This window comes from Amphibalanus amphitrite, unplaced genomic scaffold (assembly GCF_019059575.1).
Source record: "Amphibalanus amphitrite isolate SeventyFive unplaced genomic scaffold, NRLGWU_Aamphi_draft 000235F_arrow, whole genome shotgun sequence".
NCBI lineage: Eukaryota > Metazoa > Arthropoda > Thecostraca > Balanomorpha > Balanidae > Amphibalanus > Amphibalanus amphitrite.
Window position 1 is genome coordinate 621927 of NW_024881730.1, and position 18522 is coordinate 640448.

Genomic DNA, 18522 nt, shown 5'->3' on the forward strand with positions numbered 1-18522 from the left:
TTGTTTTGATTGTGGGAATGGTGCATCCGCCCATGGTCCGGATGTTGGGTCACTGTCACTGAAAGACAGTGACCCAACACAACATCACTGAAAGACAAAACAAAGTAAGTTAATTCATTTATCACAAATTAATGACGAGCACAATGCGAGCAGGGTTAAACCCCCGAATCTGTCGGAGATAGTGACCTGCTCAGACGACCTGGAGGATGGGCACTGAGCGCACAACTGTGGGAGGCGGCAGTGGCACATCACGGCAATGCAGCGGAGGCGTGACCCCCATGCCCTGCGGACTTGTCTCTCTTCCCCGACCGGTTACACGCACAGTTGACGGAGACGCAGATTACGTTTCGTGGGCAGGTCACAGAGGCAGTTTGTAGCGGCGCACGCAGCAGTCCCGGCCGGCCGTGAACAGCTGCCGTCCGTTGTCGCTCAGACCGTACACGGGCTCACAGTCTGGTCCGCAGAGTACCACGGTGTGCGGAGGGTCCGCCCGGTCACCGTCCGGCGGCTCCTCGGTGTGCACGGTGCCGTCAGCGCGCGCCACCAGCAGCCGGCTGGAGACGGGCCGCAGCGCCATCACGGGCGAGCACGAGCGGCGGCCGGCACCCAGCTGTCGGCCGGAGCGCACCTCCAGCCAGCAGACGGAGCCGTCCCGGCAGCCGGCCGCCAGTCGGCCCGGCGCCGGGCAGCTGAGCGCCGTGACGGCGGCCGGCAGCTGCCAGCTGGTCAGCTGCCGTCGGCTGTGCGCGGCCACCAGCCGAACGCAGCCGTCCTCCGAGCCGACGGCCACCAGCCGGCCCTCCGTGCCCACCTCCCGCTCATCTGCCGAGGCACGAAGGGATACCGTCAACCAACTGAATGACATAGTCAGCTCCAGGACAGACAGAAGGACGCTGTCAGCTCCAGCAGCCGGACGGAGAGACGGAGGAACGCCACAGTCAATCCACGGAGGGACAGCGTGACATCGTCAACTCACGGGACACGGAGGGACGGAGACTGACCGTTAACCCACTAAGGGACGGAGGGGTGCCGTCATTTGTGGAGGGGCAGAGGAGCACCGTCAACCCTTTGAGGGGGAGGGAAACCCACAGGACAGTCGGACACTGGCATTTCAAGGATGAGACACAGACAACTCAGAGGTACGGAGGGACAGCCAACGGGCCGCAGTTGAGGTGGCCCGTTGGCAGTTCTTTCGCGACGTCAAAAAATCTAGCACGTTAGGCGGGTGCAACTAGACATAAACATTAAACAGCTTACAGGCGAACTATGACATCATGATATCCGAAGGGTGCACTACGGCTTCATGGCTTAGGCACCTGTTTCATCACATCGACATTAATTTGGGTTCAGTGGGCAGCTACCGACATCCGCAATCCCTCATCAGCAAGGCTAACCGCATCACTTTACGTTGGACCCCACGTCGGACCGTCCCGTTCTCCGGCTAGGCCGCATTGTAGCTGGGACACTCACTGGGCGGTTCGTCGCGCGATCCGGGGTCCAGGCCGTCGGGCAGGTCCGTCAGCAGCACGCAGTTGATCACAGAGTCGATCTCACACAAATCGGCCAGACACCGCTGCTCGCCGACGTCCCAGAGCTTACAGCGGCCGTCCCTGTCGGACCAGACCGCATGTCATACGCCAGAGTCAGAGGACCAGGCTCGCTTCACACGCAGAGAGCAACACGGGGCGAGATCAGCACACACTTGGACAGACTCGAATAGGAAGAGATGCTGAGACCGCTGACTAGACTATCTCACACAGGTCGAGGCGAGGGACACCAATTCCGTTCACACAGCAGAGTGCGGGAGCAGAGCAGCAGAGCAGAGTGGGCCAGCTGTCCCATGGTTCACTGACTGACCTGCCTGCCGAGATGATGTTCCTGCCGCGATCGACGATGGCCGTGGCCAGCACCGCGCCCGTGTGCCCGCGCAGAGTGGCCGCGCACTGGCCCGTCTCAGCCGACCAGATCTTGAGCTGCATGTCCGCGCCGCCGCTGAGTATCACGACCCCGGAGGGAAAGAACCGGCAGGTGTAGACCTCGCCCAGGTGTCCGGACAGCTCCCGCTGCCGGCGGGTACGGGGGTCAGAGATCAACGAGATCACCGACGGGAGGGGAGGAAACAGACCAGGAGATAACGGAAAGGTCAGGGGAGGTATTGAGACACCGGGGATGCCAGAAGACAGACCATGAAATACCGGAACAAGTTGAACTAAGTTGCACAATTGCACAACAGTCACGGATTGACCGTCAGTGATCAGTTTGTGATCAATACAGTCCTCTAACGGTTACTGGTTCACGTACCCGAACCTCTCCGGTGGCCGACTCCCACACACGCAGGGTCTCGTCAGCGGAGCAGGAGACGCCCAGACCGCTGGCCGACACATCCACACCGGTCACCTGAGGGTGTCAAATCCACACCGGTCACTAGAGGGTGTCACATCCACACCCGTCACCGAGGATGTCAAATCCACTCTCGTCGCCTAAGGGCATCATATACACCGGTCACCTGGGGGCACCACATATATACACCAGTCACCTGAGGTATCATCCAGTCCCCACAGGTCACCTAATGGTTTTGCATATCAGGCGACAGGGGGCACTGTATGTTGGCTGTCAGAAGGAGAAGCCAAATCGGCCGCCAGAGGACACCCTACGTCAGTAGATAGACGCCACGGCATGTCGGCTGTACGTCGACTAGTAGAGTCACAATACATCGGCAGCCGGTGATCTTTTGATGACATGAACATCACTGAACGGCCCTGACCCGTGCCCGACTCACGGCCTTGAAGTGCAGGGCGCGCAGCTCGGCGGCCGGCAGCAGGTGCCGGTACACGGCCGGGCTCGACTGGTGGCCCACCTCGAGCGCGTCGGCGCCGCAGCGGCGCGCCCAGAACCCGTCCGAGCCGTGCACGGCCGGCTCCTGGTCGGGCCCCGGCGGCGCCGCCTGCAGCCGGCCGTGCACGCTGGCCTCGCCTGCAAATTCGGCACACGCAGTACGCACTGTCAGTAACTTTGACAGCTGCTATTCCACAGACTGCAATGGCAATGCAACAACTGCTGTGCACCCAATGGTGCAGCAAAATTTTGCTGGTATTCCCTGTGAGTGGCATCCTGACTTAAAATCCTGGTTTCTTGTTTCACAATACCATTGCCAAAATAGCTTAAAAGTCTGATATTGTTGGTAGGTAGCATTTTCTACCATCCAGGCCCCACAATACCTTCATAGCAGTTCATGGTAAAATTGAAACTCCTTAGAACAGAGGTAATAGATACTGAAAAAGCAAATCATATCCTCCTTAACATTAACACATGACTTACCAGGCTGCTTCAGAGTAACCCAAGCTGTTTCACCATTTCTGAAAAACAAGTTGCTGGTCAGCTCAGCCTGCTGAGAAAAGGAGCAGGGTAACATGAGCATGTCTAGTTGGATTTACACAGCAAGCTCAGCTTTGCATGATGAAGACTAAAACTGCACACAAACAAAGCAACAACTAGTCTGTTCACAAAAAAATAACAGGGAGCAGTATTGTAATGCAAGCTTTGACCTTTCAGCTGTTCTTTGCAATTGAATGAAATGCAGGGAAGCTATTTCCACCAATTTGTGATATTTTAACTTGTGTACATATTAACACAAAAAGCCTTCCTCATACAGTGCGGTAATAGCAGCTTGCCATATGACCTAAGCCAGTATCAAGTAGGAAAGCAGGCATCTTTGGCAACCAATGAGAGGCACTATACTCAGAGATGCTTCTGTAGGCAGTAGGTTTGTAGGTTTGTAGGTTGTTTGTAGCCTGTAGGTGCTAGGTTATGGGTTATAGGTTAGGTTAGGTCAAGTTAGGTTTGTTTTGCTTTGGTTTGGGTAGGAGTAAGCATCTTCAGGTATAGCACCTCTCCTTGCTTGCAAAAACAAGTATGATGCCTGCTTTACTACTACCCCTAAAAAACCATAAAACCACATGATCGACATGTTTAATAGCATGACATGCTTGTGTACTAGTCTTGAAGGTTACTGGCTGTTGAAAAATGTTGACACAATCTAAATTTACTCTGAAATACATTTCAGAGTCCTTTACCTGTGCATGACAATTCCAACATATAAAAAGTCAATTAAGAATAATAGGGACTATAAAATTTTGGCACTCAATAGTTACTGCCCAAATTTCACAATTTAATTTGATATTTATTGCATCAATCAAATTCACTGTCCCAGCATTGTCATCTTTCTTAGGCACTGACCTGAAAGCATCATTCCAATTCTCCTGGAGCAGTATCATTTCAACCCAATTCGTTTCAGATAAGCGCGATGCTTGTAATGAAAAACTAAAAAGGTGAACGAACTTGATGTATTGTCGAGTTTGAGCAGTATTTACTTGCTAAATAGCCAGGGGCTTGCAAGAAAATCGCTCGAACAACTCATCACATCACTCTGCACAAATTCATCGTGCGTGCGCCATGCTTGGCATATTTTGTAGCGAATGCGTCAGGTATGTGTGTTTCTTACTGGCATTTTTTGGCAAATTGCTGCCATATTAAAACATTTTCGAGGAAAGAGGAACTGAGAGGAGATTAACTTTCTAATGATGCCTGTATTTATTGTATTTTCTTACCTTTTCTATCTTTTACCTTATTTTTGTGGTATTAGTAAGGTACTCTATTTTATTTAGAAACAAAAAATGAAGGAAAATTTCATGTCTGCTTGTATCAAGGGATTTGGTAGCCTAAATCTACTACCCAGCATACTTGCTTGCTTATGTTGCCATGGAGACAGGCCTACAACCGTAAACAAATGTGAGTCGATTGAAGGAACGATTTCAATTTGGTGCCGGTTCGGGTTGGAAAGCTGTGTGCAGTGCCCGTAAAATTAATTAACATGTCACGAGTTGACCATAGCTGTTGGCGTTGAATACTCCGTGGCTGGTAAGGAGGCGTGCAGCTGCTGATCAATTGACCGGTTGACTTGTTCACGTAACCTGTAGAACCGTTTCCATGGATGCCACCGTGGACCCGGACCTTAGCCGGAAGTTAATCGATTTATCCATCAACTAAAGCGACGCAGAATCGAGGAAATCTGTCGTTCCATGCAAGCTTCTACAGGCGCTCTCTGCCTGTGCGTCTGGATACAATGAGGTAGGTTAATCGGCATCAAAACAGAGTAGTTTGTATCTATTTTGTAAGTAGTTTCAGTTGTTTCAGTAGTTCAGTAGTTTCGTAAGTATTACAGTTGGGGCTGTTGGGGCTTGCTTGAACAGGATATGAGTGGACAGTCGCACATTGTGATTCTATTGCGACTTGCAATGAATACCCGGTTTTCGCAATTCGTAACCTGAACTTCTTTTGATAATTATCGCACGATATTCAATATTTTATCACTAAAACCTCCATTTCGTAATGCTTAGGTTAGTGTGCGTTATCTATCGGTTTCTTCCCCCAACATCATCCCCCCGACATTGCAGCGAATCGAGCGAACCGTTGCAAGGACAACGTATACCGAAAGCCCATGCCGAAATTATGTCGATATTTGCATTTCTTGGCGGCTGATTCGGTAGAAATGAACGTCTGTCGAACGCATTTTTTGCTCTGATCCGACAGGCTAGCCGGGCATGGCCAATGACGACGATTACGACTTCTCCGGCGTGTCACAGCCCGGCCCCTTCGACATCGAATCTGCCGTGCTCTCACAATGGAGGGCACAAAACGACGACGAAGAGGACGACGATTATTCCTATTTTTGTGAGCATTTTGTTACATCATATTGCTAAGCAGAGGCCTCTTGCACCAAAATCCTCTGGCACCAATCCTTTGATTCTCTTACACCTCACACCCTTAACCCGCGCACCGACGGGGGGGGGGCGGATATCCGCCCCCCCTGAGGTTTTTCGCGGATAGCGGAAAAACCGCGGCGCGTAGCGCCGCGAAATTTGGTATGACTATTCTCTCATCAATTTTACACATGGTGTGCAAGTTTGAACCTCCTAACTTTTAAGGTCAGGTCACCAGGTCACTTTGAATGACCCAACCTCAAGTCACTTTTTTGCAACTTTGTCACCGTGCCAGAGCTACAGTAGATGTCGGAGGCCTTTGAAAGTCGCAGGATGTTATTAGGTCATTAGAAGCTACAATTTGTATATCTCGGAATTTTGATGTCGGTGACCTAAGGTCAGGTCAATTTCGCGACCTCCCCATTATAAGTCAATGGGGGAAAAATCAACTCCCTGTTTTTACCACTAAAACGGGTCGGAATGGCCCCATATACCATACATGACTTCACATACGATCAACCTTCACTACCTTGAGGTCTGTTTTGCTGTTGGGCAGCTGTAAGGTCATGTGACGTCATCAAAGGTCACCAAAGGTTTTTTGCCAATAACTCCTTACAGGAACAAGATACAGCCGCGCGGATGGTCTCATTGTGTTCAGCTCGTCAAGACGCATCGAATGATATACATGATGACCTCGAGGTCACGTGACCTGAGGTCAACCTTTGACCTTGACCTTTCGAGGTCAACATATACATCATTCGATGCGGATTGACGAGAGGATCACGATGATGCCCTTAGTTTGTTCCTATCTTGACTACTTCGAAAGTTATTCGAGAAAAACCCTCTCCATATCTAGCGCCGCCATTTTGACTTTTTCGACCCCTGTGACGTCATCTTTGACCTGACCTGAAAATGACCTTTGTAAAAATTGTAGACCTTGTCCGTGCGTATCCGATGCCGTTTACCGCTTGTCGCTATCTTGCTTCGTTCTCGAGATCTCAGGGGGGGGGGGCGGTCATCCGCCCCCCCCCGTCGGTACTAAGTTGGCGCAGACCCCCGTCGGTGCGCGGGTTAAAGACTACCGTGACAGTTTCCCGATAAATTCTACCGGGCTTCTGTAGGATTACGTTATGAACTGGTGCAAAAGAATTTACCAGCGTAGGTTAGTTAATTGTGATTTTAGTCGATTCTTCCTACTCAAGCAGAGGCCTCGCGCACCAAAATACTAGGAAGTTCCTAGTATTTTGGGGCGCGAGGCCTCTGCTTGAGTTTCTCTTATGCCTACAGCTGCATCCACCCCGCTTTCACGTGCCTTTACACGGTCTTTGGAAATCGAGTAACGAAGACCATCTGCATTGATTTCCGTACTACTTGTATGAACTCAAGGTAGCTTGTTGCTAATAAATCATTAAAATGAAGGACAGGAAAGAATGAAAATATTGACAGCGACACAGGTTTTCCGTCACTTCTCCCCTTTCCACGGCAAGTTGAAGGGGAGCGTGGCCATTGTCTGATCTGTTTGTTATTACGCTCAGTGGGGTCAATCCACAGGGAAGGAGAAGGGCAATTATCCAGTCCCCGATTTTCTGAACTACCGAATTACTAAAACAAAACAGTTTATCGCGATAAATGAATTCAAACCCTTGCGGATGCCCCCTCGGTTTATCGGTGAATATCTAAAAACTAAGCGCCGTAGCGCCGCCAGTTTTTTGAACACATTTAATTATTTTTTCGCAGTGACTTCCTCAAACCAAGTCAGGTGAGGTCCTGTGTCACGGTAAGAGACCTCACTTATCACTACGATGGTCGATGAAAATTACATGTTCGTACTCGTTCTTACTCGTTACACCAATTGAAGATTGGTAATGGTATTATATGTAGGTGGTACTATCAACAATTTGATAATGGCGACATATTATATGAACTTACGTACAATGGCCTTGTGTACATCTTGGACTTTGTATGCCAATGTCATAAGATCAGGTAAATTTTGTGACATTTTTTATTATAGGTGAATGGAAGCAATGGAATGAAACGAAACTACGCTGTTTATGACGGATGTCATTTTTACACCAAAACATCGAGTTTTAGGTATAGGTTTTTATTGAAAACTGAATCGGGAAATTGCGCATTTGACCATTCAGAATACCTTTGAGGTCATGAATAGCTCACTACCAGTTCTTTTCAATGTGTTCTGAAGCTCCTTCAGCAGTCAGCTGCCTAACTAGATAACATTAAATGATGAAAATGCTACTGAAGGAGATAACATCATGTTATGCCGCTAGCACCTATACGGCTAGTGATACTCAATAAAGGCCGGGAGGATCAGAATCGTGAGGCTCTTTACTGATCAGTGATCACTCTCCTGGTCTCTCCGTTCACCCTAGTCGACTCAGATAGTGCCTCGGCGCAGTTCAGGCAGTGGAACGGGTCGACCAGCTGGACGGTCGTGGGATTTCAAACCGAGACAGCAACGATTAGCAGTCTGGTCAACCACTTCATTGAACAAGGGCCTAAGTCTGCCTGTCTGTCTGAGTCTTACTGGGTCAACCACTTTCGAATAAATACTCGCCAATTTATTCGTAGTCGTATTCGGTAACATCGGTAGAAATCATGCTTGGAATGCTGGTTCCATAATAGCCGTTTTCAGGACGGGCTATCCGGCGAATGCACCTGATTTGACCAAATCTGCACCTAATTTCTTTTATAGTAAATATCTTCATTTTATAAATTTAGTTCAGTGTTTTAATCGATGATTCTCTCTGATAATATGACAAAGCAGGCATATAAACAATTACTGCAACCCTAGCTGATAGCTGCTAAGAGACACACTGAACCTGATTTGACCAAATCTGCGCCTAATCTCAGATTAGTAATCTGTACCAGATGTGCACCAAATGTGTACCAGATGGCCGTCGTGAAAACGGCTAATAGCCGTTTTTACTACGGGTTATCTGGCGAGTGGCAAATGCACCAAACTTGACCAAAATCTGCACAAAACCTCTTTTTCAACTAATATCTTAATATTAGGAGTTTTTTTTTCCAATGTGTTAACCGAAAATAATGTCTGATAATGTGAAAAATCAGATTTCCCCCATCCCGATCCCCGATCGAAAAATCTCGATTTTCCCGACTTTTGAGTCATTGACTAACCTCAGAGGTCACCATTTGACCTATGACCTTGAAACCAGGTACCGTTGGCTTCGCCTCGTGACTATCTACACGATGTTTTTTTCCTCGAGGCTCTAGCTCAATTAGGGGCCAAACGCGAGGGGGGAGGGTCGCACCCCCCTTGTGCCGTCGAAGGACGCAAAATGGCCTGTGCCGGCGAGGGTTAAACTTACGCAGTTTCAATGGTAAACATAATTATCAGATATTTAAATTCAAAACGCCGTTTTATTTGATTAATTCGTATTTTGAGAAGATGCACCATGTAAATAGCTGTAACGGTGAGGTAACTGTGTGTGATAAATATTAAAAAGTACGTCCGTACTCGAGAGACACTCTTGATTTTTACATGAATTGACTGATTCTTCTTATGGTCAAGACGTGGTCTATTTCTGAATTACATGATTTGATCAATATGCTTTTTCAGGGCCGGACCAGCTCCCATATGACATCGAGGAAAAGCTGCGCGAAATCAACAAGGTTCACCAAGAAGACGAGACCCCCATAGAAAGCGACCGACCACGAAAGATAACGTTCAACTCGCGTGTGCAGATGCGGGCGATTTCAATGCGACGCATCCCGCCGCCAGCCGGTGAGCCCAGTATTGAGTGCGCACAGTGCGCTATGCAGCCAGCCGTGGTGTTCGTAGGAACTAGGAAGTGCAGTTCAAAAAAGTGTTCAGGTCGTTTATATCGGAAAAAAACTAGCTTTTAATTTTTGATCATTTTTTTATAAGTTAATAAGTTTTTTTATAGTTAGAAAGATAAAGACATTGAACAAGTTATCTCACTTACTCGTACACGAGATAAAACGTGCCTGCATGCCTCGGTATTGAAAACAGCATTTTGTTCTAAATATCCATTGAACTGGCCGCTTATTTCATAACAGCTTTATCTGTTCCCTGTCTTACTTTTTCATTGTCATCCATTTACTATGAAACTGTGTAACTTCCATGTGAGTCAGCATCTTTCTCAGCCTCGCTTCTTTTTCGGCGTGGGTACAATGAGCACCATGTCTTTGTTTACCGTACCGTGTATCACAGTAATCGCCTCCGGGTTCAACTTGTCTTTCAGCTTGACGAAGTCGCTGCTGACCTCGATCTCGGACAAGTCCACCAGGTTGACGCTGGCCTTGGGCAGGGCCCTGATCAGCGCCAGGGCGCCGACCGGCGTCACGGGGTTGTGTCCGATCCAGAGCTTCTCCAGCGTCTGGTTCTTGGTCAGGCCGAGGCCGATCGGCTTCATGTTGTTGTCGCTCAGCCGGTTGTGCGACACGTCCAGCTCGATGATGGCCGAGTTCTTCTTGAGCAGGTCGCGCAGGGCGACGGCCGTGTCGGGTCCGAGACTGTTCCAGGCCAGCTCCAGGCGGCGCAGTCGGGTGTTTTTGCGCAGCCCGAGCAGCAACTCCTTGGCCGACTTGGAGCGGAAGGTGTTCCAGGAGAGGTCGAGCGCCTCCAGGCCCTCGCTGTCGGCCAGCACGCCGCCCAACAGTTTGCCGCACTCGGACAGCTCGTTGTGCGCCAGGCTGAGCGAGCGCAGGTTCAGACTGATCTCTATGACGGCGGCCAGCGCCGGCGCGTCCGAGTCCAGCAGCCGGCAGTGAGACAGGTTCAGAGAGGTCAGCGTGTAGTTGTTGCTGAGCATCACCTGCAGGCTCTTCAGGCCCGGCCCGGTCAGGTTGTTGCGGCTGAGGTCGATGCTGCCGATGAAGCTGTTGTCGTTCATCATGGCCTGGATGTTGGGCAGCACGTTCTCCAGCAGTCGGTTCTGACTGAGATCCAGGCTGGTCGCCGTCGTGTTGTACGCCAGGGAGTGACACAGAGGCAGCATGTCCAGTCGCGCCAGCCCGTAACTCTGCATCCGCAAATCTTCCGCGTTAGTTTCGAGCGACCGCAAATACTGACTGATGGGCACAACGCCCAGCTGTTTGCATGCCAGCTCGTACGTTACTTTGGGATTCGATATTGCTGGTCGAGGAAACAGCTTCTCTCTGTCGGATAGATCGCTGTAGTCTGGCTCCGGAATGGGTTCCAGCAATAGAGACCTGAGTGGCACCTGTCCAAAGGCGTCAGCGATTTCCTGCGACTCTATTTCGACAGTTGGGTCGTCGGTGTCCTGGAGAGCCTGCGTCGTATCGGTATCGATTGTCTCATTTTCACTGTGTTTTGTCTCAAGTTCAGTGTGAGTTGTTTCAATTTCAGTGTGTGAACCGACCTCCGACTCAGAAACTTCACTAAGCTCTGTGTCGGCCTGGGATCCGCCATCGTTCCTCCCGTCAAATGAGATTCTTCGGGCGGCTGGGTCGGTCTCCGCCGTTTTACCAGAATCGCCATTTTCGTTCCTAATCGAAGCGTCTTGAACACTTTTAACTTTTGTGTTGCTCTGGGTAGGTTTTTGTTTGAGATCCGGGTTCGTCACTTGAATGTTTGGTAATTCCGATTCCTCGTGCACCGTTTCCATCGTTAGACTTTGCGGTCATGTGTTTATATTTATCTTTCACTGTTTTTTTTTTAACATTTATGACCTGCTACATGAAGCGTTTAGTATAAGTTTATTTGAATATTGACTTCAATTTTATCATTGTGCATCAGTTACGCCACATTTGTATTCATTGCATTGGTGCAATGCTCGCTCAGAAACCGAAAAGCGCAGACACGTGTGCTGGGTCACTGAAGAACCTCTGTTTTCGTTAGATCGGAGGCCTCTTGCACCAAACTACCTAGCTAGGTAAAATCGAAAAACCGGTTTCAGAATAAGCTAATCTAACGGTGGTAAATTTGTTTGCAATAGCTCAATACATAATCCTACATGTGCTTGCTAAATTTTGCACGCAAATTGTTACATTTGAGACTTGGACAGGAAGTTGGACTGGGTATACGATGCAAAATAATCCAAGCATTGGTGCAAGAGGATTTTGGTGCAAGAGGCCTCAGATCTAGGGACCATCAATGCCCAGTCACTCATCATATTCGATTTTCTTCATAGGTTCTCGGAAAGGCTTGGATGGTTCTCACTCGGTAAAATAGGCGTTTTGGGCATTTCCCTTTGAGTATGGTGAACACTGGGCCCAGTAGACAGGTTGCCTAACGGGCGTTAATTCGGGTGACCGCAATAAGCCATGAGAGACGCCGTGCGTAATACGTATTAAAGGGACCCTCCCACCTTCAAAAAAGTTTATGAATTGGCATGAAAGTGATGTCGCTCGGTTCAGAAAAAGCGAAAACGAATATCTACCAAATTTCACCGAAAAATATTCACCGGTTTTCAAGATATTAGACTTTTACTTTTGTTTACTTTTTGGGATCTCCGCTGTTCCTAGCGACTTTAGTTTATAAGCAATAGTTTGGCAGCTGAAAGTGCGGCACTTGTTGCGCGCAAAGCAGCATATACCACCGCGTGCTACAAAACGTTTTAGTCAAACATTTAAAAATCGTTAGATATCTGCGCTGACGTCACACATTCAGAGGGGTATTCCTATGCATTAGCCCCTCTGAATCAAAATGCTGCAATTTTGAAATTCAATATTTCCGATTTAAGGCATTTCTCGATGTTGTGAGTGCCGATACCGGTAATTGTGAGCCAGGGACCCCATTTTGGCTATCTCAACTCAAATCTAATGTTAAGGTGGGAGGGTCCCTTTAAAACGAAAACGCCTTGATTTGATTTCATCAATGTGGCGTAGCTGTCATATGTACTTACTATATAGAGGCCTTTTCAGCTTATACCAAAGTGATCGGCATGTGTCGACTTTGGTCTGTTGTGTGCGAAAATTTAGATTGTGTATTATTTGTATTTCAAACGATTGATGGCGGCCTTTAAAAAGGTACTCGAGCATTCAATGATGAACTATGTAGGCCTTATCCGACGCTACCTGATGAGCAAAGTCGTTAAATGCAGCAAATGTCCTTTTTGCTTTTTCGTGCTCTGTTCCTATCGACATGCCAATGTAAAACTGAAGATTTAAAACAAGTGATCGATCGAGAGACGATACGAGGGTGCCTTTCCCTTTAAACAGTGCTAGCTTTTAAATACATTCCTGTCCTGTCTGACTTATATGTAACTGCTTTGTTTTGACATTTGCAAATACCCGTGTTTACCCCATGACGTGTGCCCTTTTCAGAAAACACTAGTGACGAGCCGTTCGATTTGAGCAAGTACGATACTGATGAAAGTGTCGATGATGTGGAGACGTCGATCACGACGCCTCGCGAGTCGGCCAAGGCGGCCGTGACGGTGCCGCAGAGCCCGGCGCGACCGCTGCCGGTGCCGACGCCGTCCTCCTCGCGCGGCCCGGCCGCCGCCGCCGCCGGACCGGCCGCCCAGCAGCGGCAGCGCTTCGCCAACAAGACGGCTGTGTCGCGAGTCGGCCAGGGTCCGCCCAAGTCGGCCGGCGGCCTGGCCACCAGCGGTTTCACAGCCAAGGGAGAGTCCGGGTCGGCCGGCCCGGCCAGGCGGGGTTTTAGCGAGTCACAAAATTTCCAGTTGTCTGACGGCCTGGCCTCCGATAGGCTGTCTGTTCTGTCACTGACGGACGATGATGATGACTGCGTGGTCGGTGTGGTGAGCTCGGATACGGGATACAGTAGCGGTGGGACGCCAGCCGGGGACGCTCCGCCGCAGCGGCCAGAGTCCGCGGCAGGGCGGCAGCAGGCGCCGCCGGCCGCAACGAGCTGCGTAAAGGCAGCAACGAGCGTAGCACTGCCCAGCGTAACGGCCGGAGGTGCAGCGACCAAATCAGTGTCTGCATCAGCGCCCCAGCCAGTATCTCCACCGGCCGCAACGCCAACAACATGCACGGCGGCATCTGTGTCGGCACCGGTCTCCCGGCCAGTATCCCTCGCCGTCACTAGGCCGGCAGCGGCAGTGACCACAGCGTCCAGGTCGGCTACCACAGCTGTGTCTTCTGGTAAGGTGGCGGCTTCTGTGTCACCTCCCAGCACGGCATCGGTATCAACAACTTTGTCCCGGTCGGCGCCGTGCCTGGTGTCACCGTCTCAGCCTTCAGTGGCCACGGTGACTGCCTCGGTGTCTAAGAGTGTGCCGCACACGGAGTCAAATCCTGGGCCGGCGCCAGTCCGTGTATCGCCGGCGCCGGTCCGTGAATCGCCGCCGCCGGTCCACACGTCGCCGGCGCCGGTCCGTGTATCGCCGGCTCCGGCCCGTGTATCGCCGGCTCCGGCCCGTGTATCGCCGGCGCTGGCCCATGTATCGCCGGCGCCGGTCCGTGTGACGATGCCGTCGTCCCGCTCTGCGACCCAGAGCCGCGAGCCCTCTGCTGAACAGCCTTCGCGCCCGGCTGAGGAACCCGCGGATGACGACCTGCCCGAGACCATCAGGAAGATCTGGCCTCAGGTGGCCACCCCAACGGAAGCGTACCGGCCGTCTTGGAACGAACCCGCAAAGAAATCGCTAGCCAACGGCAAAACTCCTACTATGCATACCTCCAGCAGTCAAACCTCTAACCTGAACGAAAGTCCTAGTGGGAAAATGAGTGATGCTGCTCAAGTAAATGGCTGTGAGGACGATGAATCGAAGAAAACAACGAAAGCATGTGTGTGCAAGACTCGGACTGATAAGCTATGTCACTGTAAGGGCGATCCGTCTACACCCAGCTGTGGGACCTGTGGTGGTGTGAGGACGGCGCTGTCGAATGGCGGTAGATCCGAGGACAGCGCAGTGGACTCGATGACCGAGCCGACCAGCTCCAGCACAGACGGCTCGGTGGGCGGCGCCGCCGAGCCGAGCCGGTCGGCACCGGAGCAGTCGTACGCCGCCATACACCTGCCGGCGCAGGTGGACAGGCGCGCCGCCCAGCCGCCACAGCCGCCGCAGCCGCCGCCGCTGCGCAGGCACGACTTCACCATAACCAGGAGCCCCCAGTCTGCAGTGGGACGGCCGCGCCTGTCGCGCTCGTCGAGTGCCGGCCGTCCGGCCAGCAGTGCCGGCTGCCCGCCGCGGCCGCGCGCCTCAGCCAGCGCTGACCGTCCGGCGACCAGCGGCGCTCACCAGCGGCCGGCCGGCGGCTCACCTGACCGGGCCGCCGCTGCCCGACCCCGCTCCGCCCCAGTCAGAGGCACCGTGTCGGCACCGACCCTGCCGCGGCGCCAGCCGGCGGCGCAGAGGTCAGTGCATTCCGTTAACCCTTTCATAGCGTTTTCATGTTGAATTACGAGATGCGAGGAAAGGTGCAGTTTCTTTTGGGGGGGGGGGGGCTTTCCATGGTGTGATGATGCACATCCGCAAATGAACCACCATTCGTACTTGGCTAATAATGATTGACAATCTTTAACATATTTTCGGAACGTTTTCCGATAGGAACATTGTACGTTCCATATCTCCTCTGGGTATTTTGAATGGAATAATCTTCTAAACATTCTAGGAAAATGCTGGCGTTTCTCCGTATCACCGAAGGTCGATCCGTGTGACCAGTGGGCTGGGGGGTCGCCGCACGCCCCGGCCTGGGGCGGTTGTGACCGGCCGACCGCTGCATGTCGGCAGGACGGGCCGGCAGACGGCAGTACCGCCGGCCGGCACCAGCCCTCCGCCGCGCCGACGCCGAGCCCGCTCCCAGGATCCGACGCTCACCTTCCAGGAGTGGCTGCAGCAGCACGAGCGGGAGCGGGCCAAGGCCATCCAGGACAGGAAGAACAACGCCAGAAAACGCAAACAGGAGGCCAACATCAAACAGGTGCTTGTCTTCGTTAACTCATTCTACGTAGGCCCTCAGCCTTCGTGCTTAGCACTCGGACCTCCGTCAGTTTTGCAAACCACGCATTAAAATACTTTCTTCGCCAGTAATAAACGTCTTTATAGAATGATTCATGCATATTTCCATACACGCGAACTGTATTTGTCAATGTCTGCTCTAATTTTGATGCCTTGCTGGGTTTGTGTGTACAGGAGAAGGCACCGCAGGCGTTCCGCGTGTGGCTGCGTAAGAAGCGCCAGCAGCAGCTGATGGAGCAGCGCGTGCAGCAGCTGCGGCAGCACGAGATGCTGGCGGCGGCCGCCGCGGCGCCTCCGGGCCGCCACCAGCAGGACGCGTTCCGACAGTGGCTGGCTCGCAAACAGCGCGAGCGGCTGGCGGCGGGCCTGGGCCCGTCGCAGGCCACTCTGCGCTCCCTGTCGGCCCTGTACCGGGTGGGCCGCCCGCGCCCGCCCAGCGGCGCCCGGCCTCCGACCGCCCCCGCTGTCGCCGGCGACCGAGCCACGCCGCACACTCACCTACAGCACATCTACGGGCCGAGTGAGTGAGCCGACTACCTGCGCGGCCTGTCGGCGGCGTTGTAAATTGCACCACGGCGCGCCACCCATCCCCAAACGTAAAAAAATGTCCCGAACTCCCAGACGAATATCATTAGATGGTGCCCTATCCCGTTGTCACCTTTTCCAACACTCACGGTCTTCTTAGCTCGATACACTTATGTCGCGTATGTCTTGAACGTGCATTTATTTGAAAACGGTCGTAAATGACGTCCTCTGAGCGGAGTGTGACTAAGCTTTTCCCAATGGCAGGTTGTTGAGTTGGGTGGTGGTGGTGCATGTTGAGTGGTGAAGGCCGATATCGGTGCCGTTCTCTGACCGAACTGGGTCCGTTTTTCGGCAGACGTGGGGCGCGGCCACCGGTGCCGGCCGGCCTGTCTGCCCGGCACCTGAGGGCCGGCTGTGCTGCCGGCTGTGATCCTACCACCACGCGGCACCGCGCCTCTGGCTGCCCGCGCTGCCCCGACCGTGACCCATCTCTCGGACCCGGAGCACCCGCCGTCCAACGGTAAACCTATCCACCCGCGGCGGAACGAACCTGGCCGTGCCCGCCGCCGAGCGGTGCGCTGGGGAACAGACACAGCGGCTCTGTGTGACCACACGAATCGTGCAATCAAATACACCGGAGTGAACGATACCCGAAAAAGCTTTACAGAAACCGACTGAAATGCAGAATTAATGGATTGCTTTTGCTTATGAACAATAATCTACACCTTTTTAGGCGCAATTTCAAAAAGTTCAAGACCAAATTCAAAACGTTGACGTGCATTTCGAACCAAAACTTTTTGAATTTGGCCTTTAACTTTTTGAACTTTCGCCTAAAAAGGTGTAGATTGGGTCTATTTTATCAATTATGCCGTTTTGAATGGACGGATTGACACTAAATAGACAACTACGGGGAATCTGGCCTCGACGTCCAATATGGAAATTCCATAGAATCCAAAGTCAAGATTGTTTACCTAAGCCGGACACGCTCAGCTGACTCACTGCGGCTTTTCTAGAAACCGCAAACCCGAATTCGCCCAATTTATCTGGGAGTTTGATGATTTGCCAACTGAACAACGAAATGGACTCATGAAATATATGCGTCATTTCCACATGCTTATTATCTAAATACGTAAGTGCTAGTGTTAAACGGGAAACATGAGAGCAAAATTGGCCGGTATGATCCGTGTATTATGCGTTTCCAAGACGTTGCGGCATAGCTGAAAAACAATGTCATGAACTAGATGGCGACAATCATATTTTAGGGGAACCTAAAGCGGTGTGGACAATGTGTGTTGACAGTGGCCGTCGCTCGGCCTGTCGTTGGCTGGACGGGGGTCCTGGTAAATAGGTGAGACCCCTGCTGACAGAGCCCGAACAGCTCCCGTTCCGACGGTACTGGCATGGCCTCGGTGCCCCGCTGAGACCCACTGATACACCTGCGTGCGTCTCACAATGGATACTGGGCCATCAGACGACTCTCACTCCCCACTCTCGGGCCACGAACACGCAGCTCAGTTCATTGGGATGGGTGGACAATAAGGGATTTCAGGGGGTGCTCAGGCATCCTCTTACAGTGGAAAGACTCAAACAAAAGCAAAACCCTGAATAGTCAGAATATACAATGGCCTAAATGAAACCAATTGACCTAGTAATAAATCATATCCCTGTAGTTTTTACTACCCTATGTCCAACCCGTTAAGGACATGGGCTAGGAGTTAGGCCCGTATCTCTGTTAACCCGCGCCCCGTAGGGCTACCGGCGGACCCTACCACGTTTTTGTGAAGGTCAGGTCAAGGTCAGGTCAAATTAGGTCAAATTTCAAAGTTGATATTTCTGCATAAAATGGGTATCCATTCGATGCAGCTCGTCACGGGGAGTCTAATGGTGGTCTTCGTTTTGCTCTACGAGTTCTAGAATTGCCAAAAATTGAGTTTGAAAATTTGACGTCATCATTTTTGAACAGTTTTTTCGCTATAACTTGGCCAAAAAACGAGTTATCGATCTGAAATTTGGTATGTAGATAGAAGACGGTAGGCACTATCACATATATTCCGGTTTTTTCGAAACTCAAAAAACTTTTTGGATTTTTTGGCGAATATATCCAAAAAAATGCTTTTTTGATTTTGGGGGGTCAAAACTCAAAAATTTCAAAAATTCGAGATAGCAGTTTTGTAGCCCTGTCAATTCTACACCTTTTATGTCCTGATCATTTTCCTGTATCTTCAAAGCTGTAGTCCTGACAGGTCTTCTCGCGAAGGTCTTTTTTCGGTCGAAAATGACAGAACATGACGTCACTCTGACGTCATTTGTGGCCAACCTATCATAGCCTCTGGAAAAAATTTTTG

The 18522-nt window shown here is 51.2% G+C and overlaps 2 protein-coding genes across 2 annotated transcripts; one reads left to right on the forward strand and one right to left on the reverse strand.

Annotated features, from left to right (window-relative positions):
- Positions 1-100: 100 nt before the first annotated feature.
- Positions 101-4458, reverse strand: LOC122385935 (proteasomal ATPase-associated factor 1-like). The gene is made up of 7 exons (XM_043374636.1): positions 4237-4458; positions 3319-3356; positions 2780-2973; positions 2302-2397; positions 1858-2063; positions 1471-1610; positions 101-822 (listed from the first exon to the last, which is right to left on the reverse strand). The coding sequence occupies exons 1-7, from the start codon at positions 4272-4274 to the stop codon at positions 359-361; spliced, it is 1176 nt and encodes a 391-aa protein (XP_043230571.1). The 5' UTR covers positions 4275-4458; the 3' UTR covers positions 101-358.
- A 317-nt stretch (positions 4459-4775) lies between these two features.
- On the forward strand, positions 4776-16835 carry LOC122385934 (flocculation protein FLO11-like). Its single transcript, XM_043374635.1, has 7 exons — positions 4776-5127; positions 5590-5730; positions 9355-9519; positions 13047-15048; positions 15425-15614; positions 15827-16172; positions 16533-16835. The coding sequence occupies exons 2-7, from the start codon at positions 5601-5603 to the stop codon at positions 16580-16582; spliced, it is 2883 nt and encodes a 960-aa protein (XP_043230570.1). The 5' UTR covers positions 4776-5127; positions 5590-5600; the 3' UTR covers positions 16583-16835.
- Positions 16836-18522: the final 1687 nt, after the last annotated feature.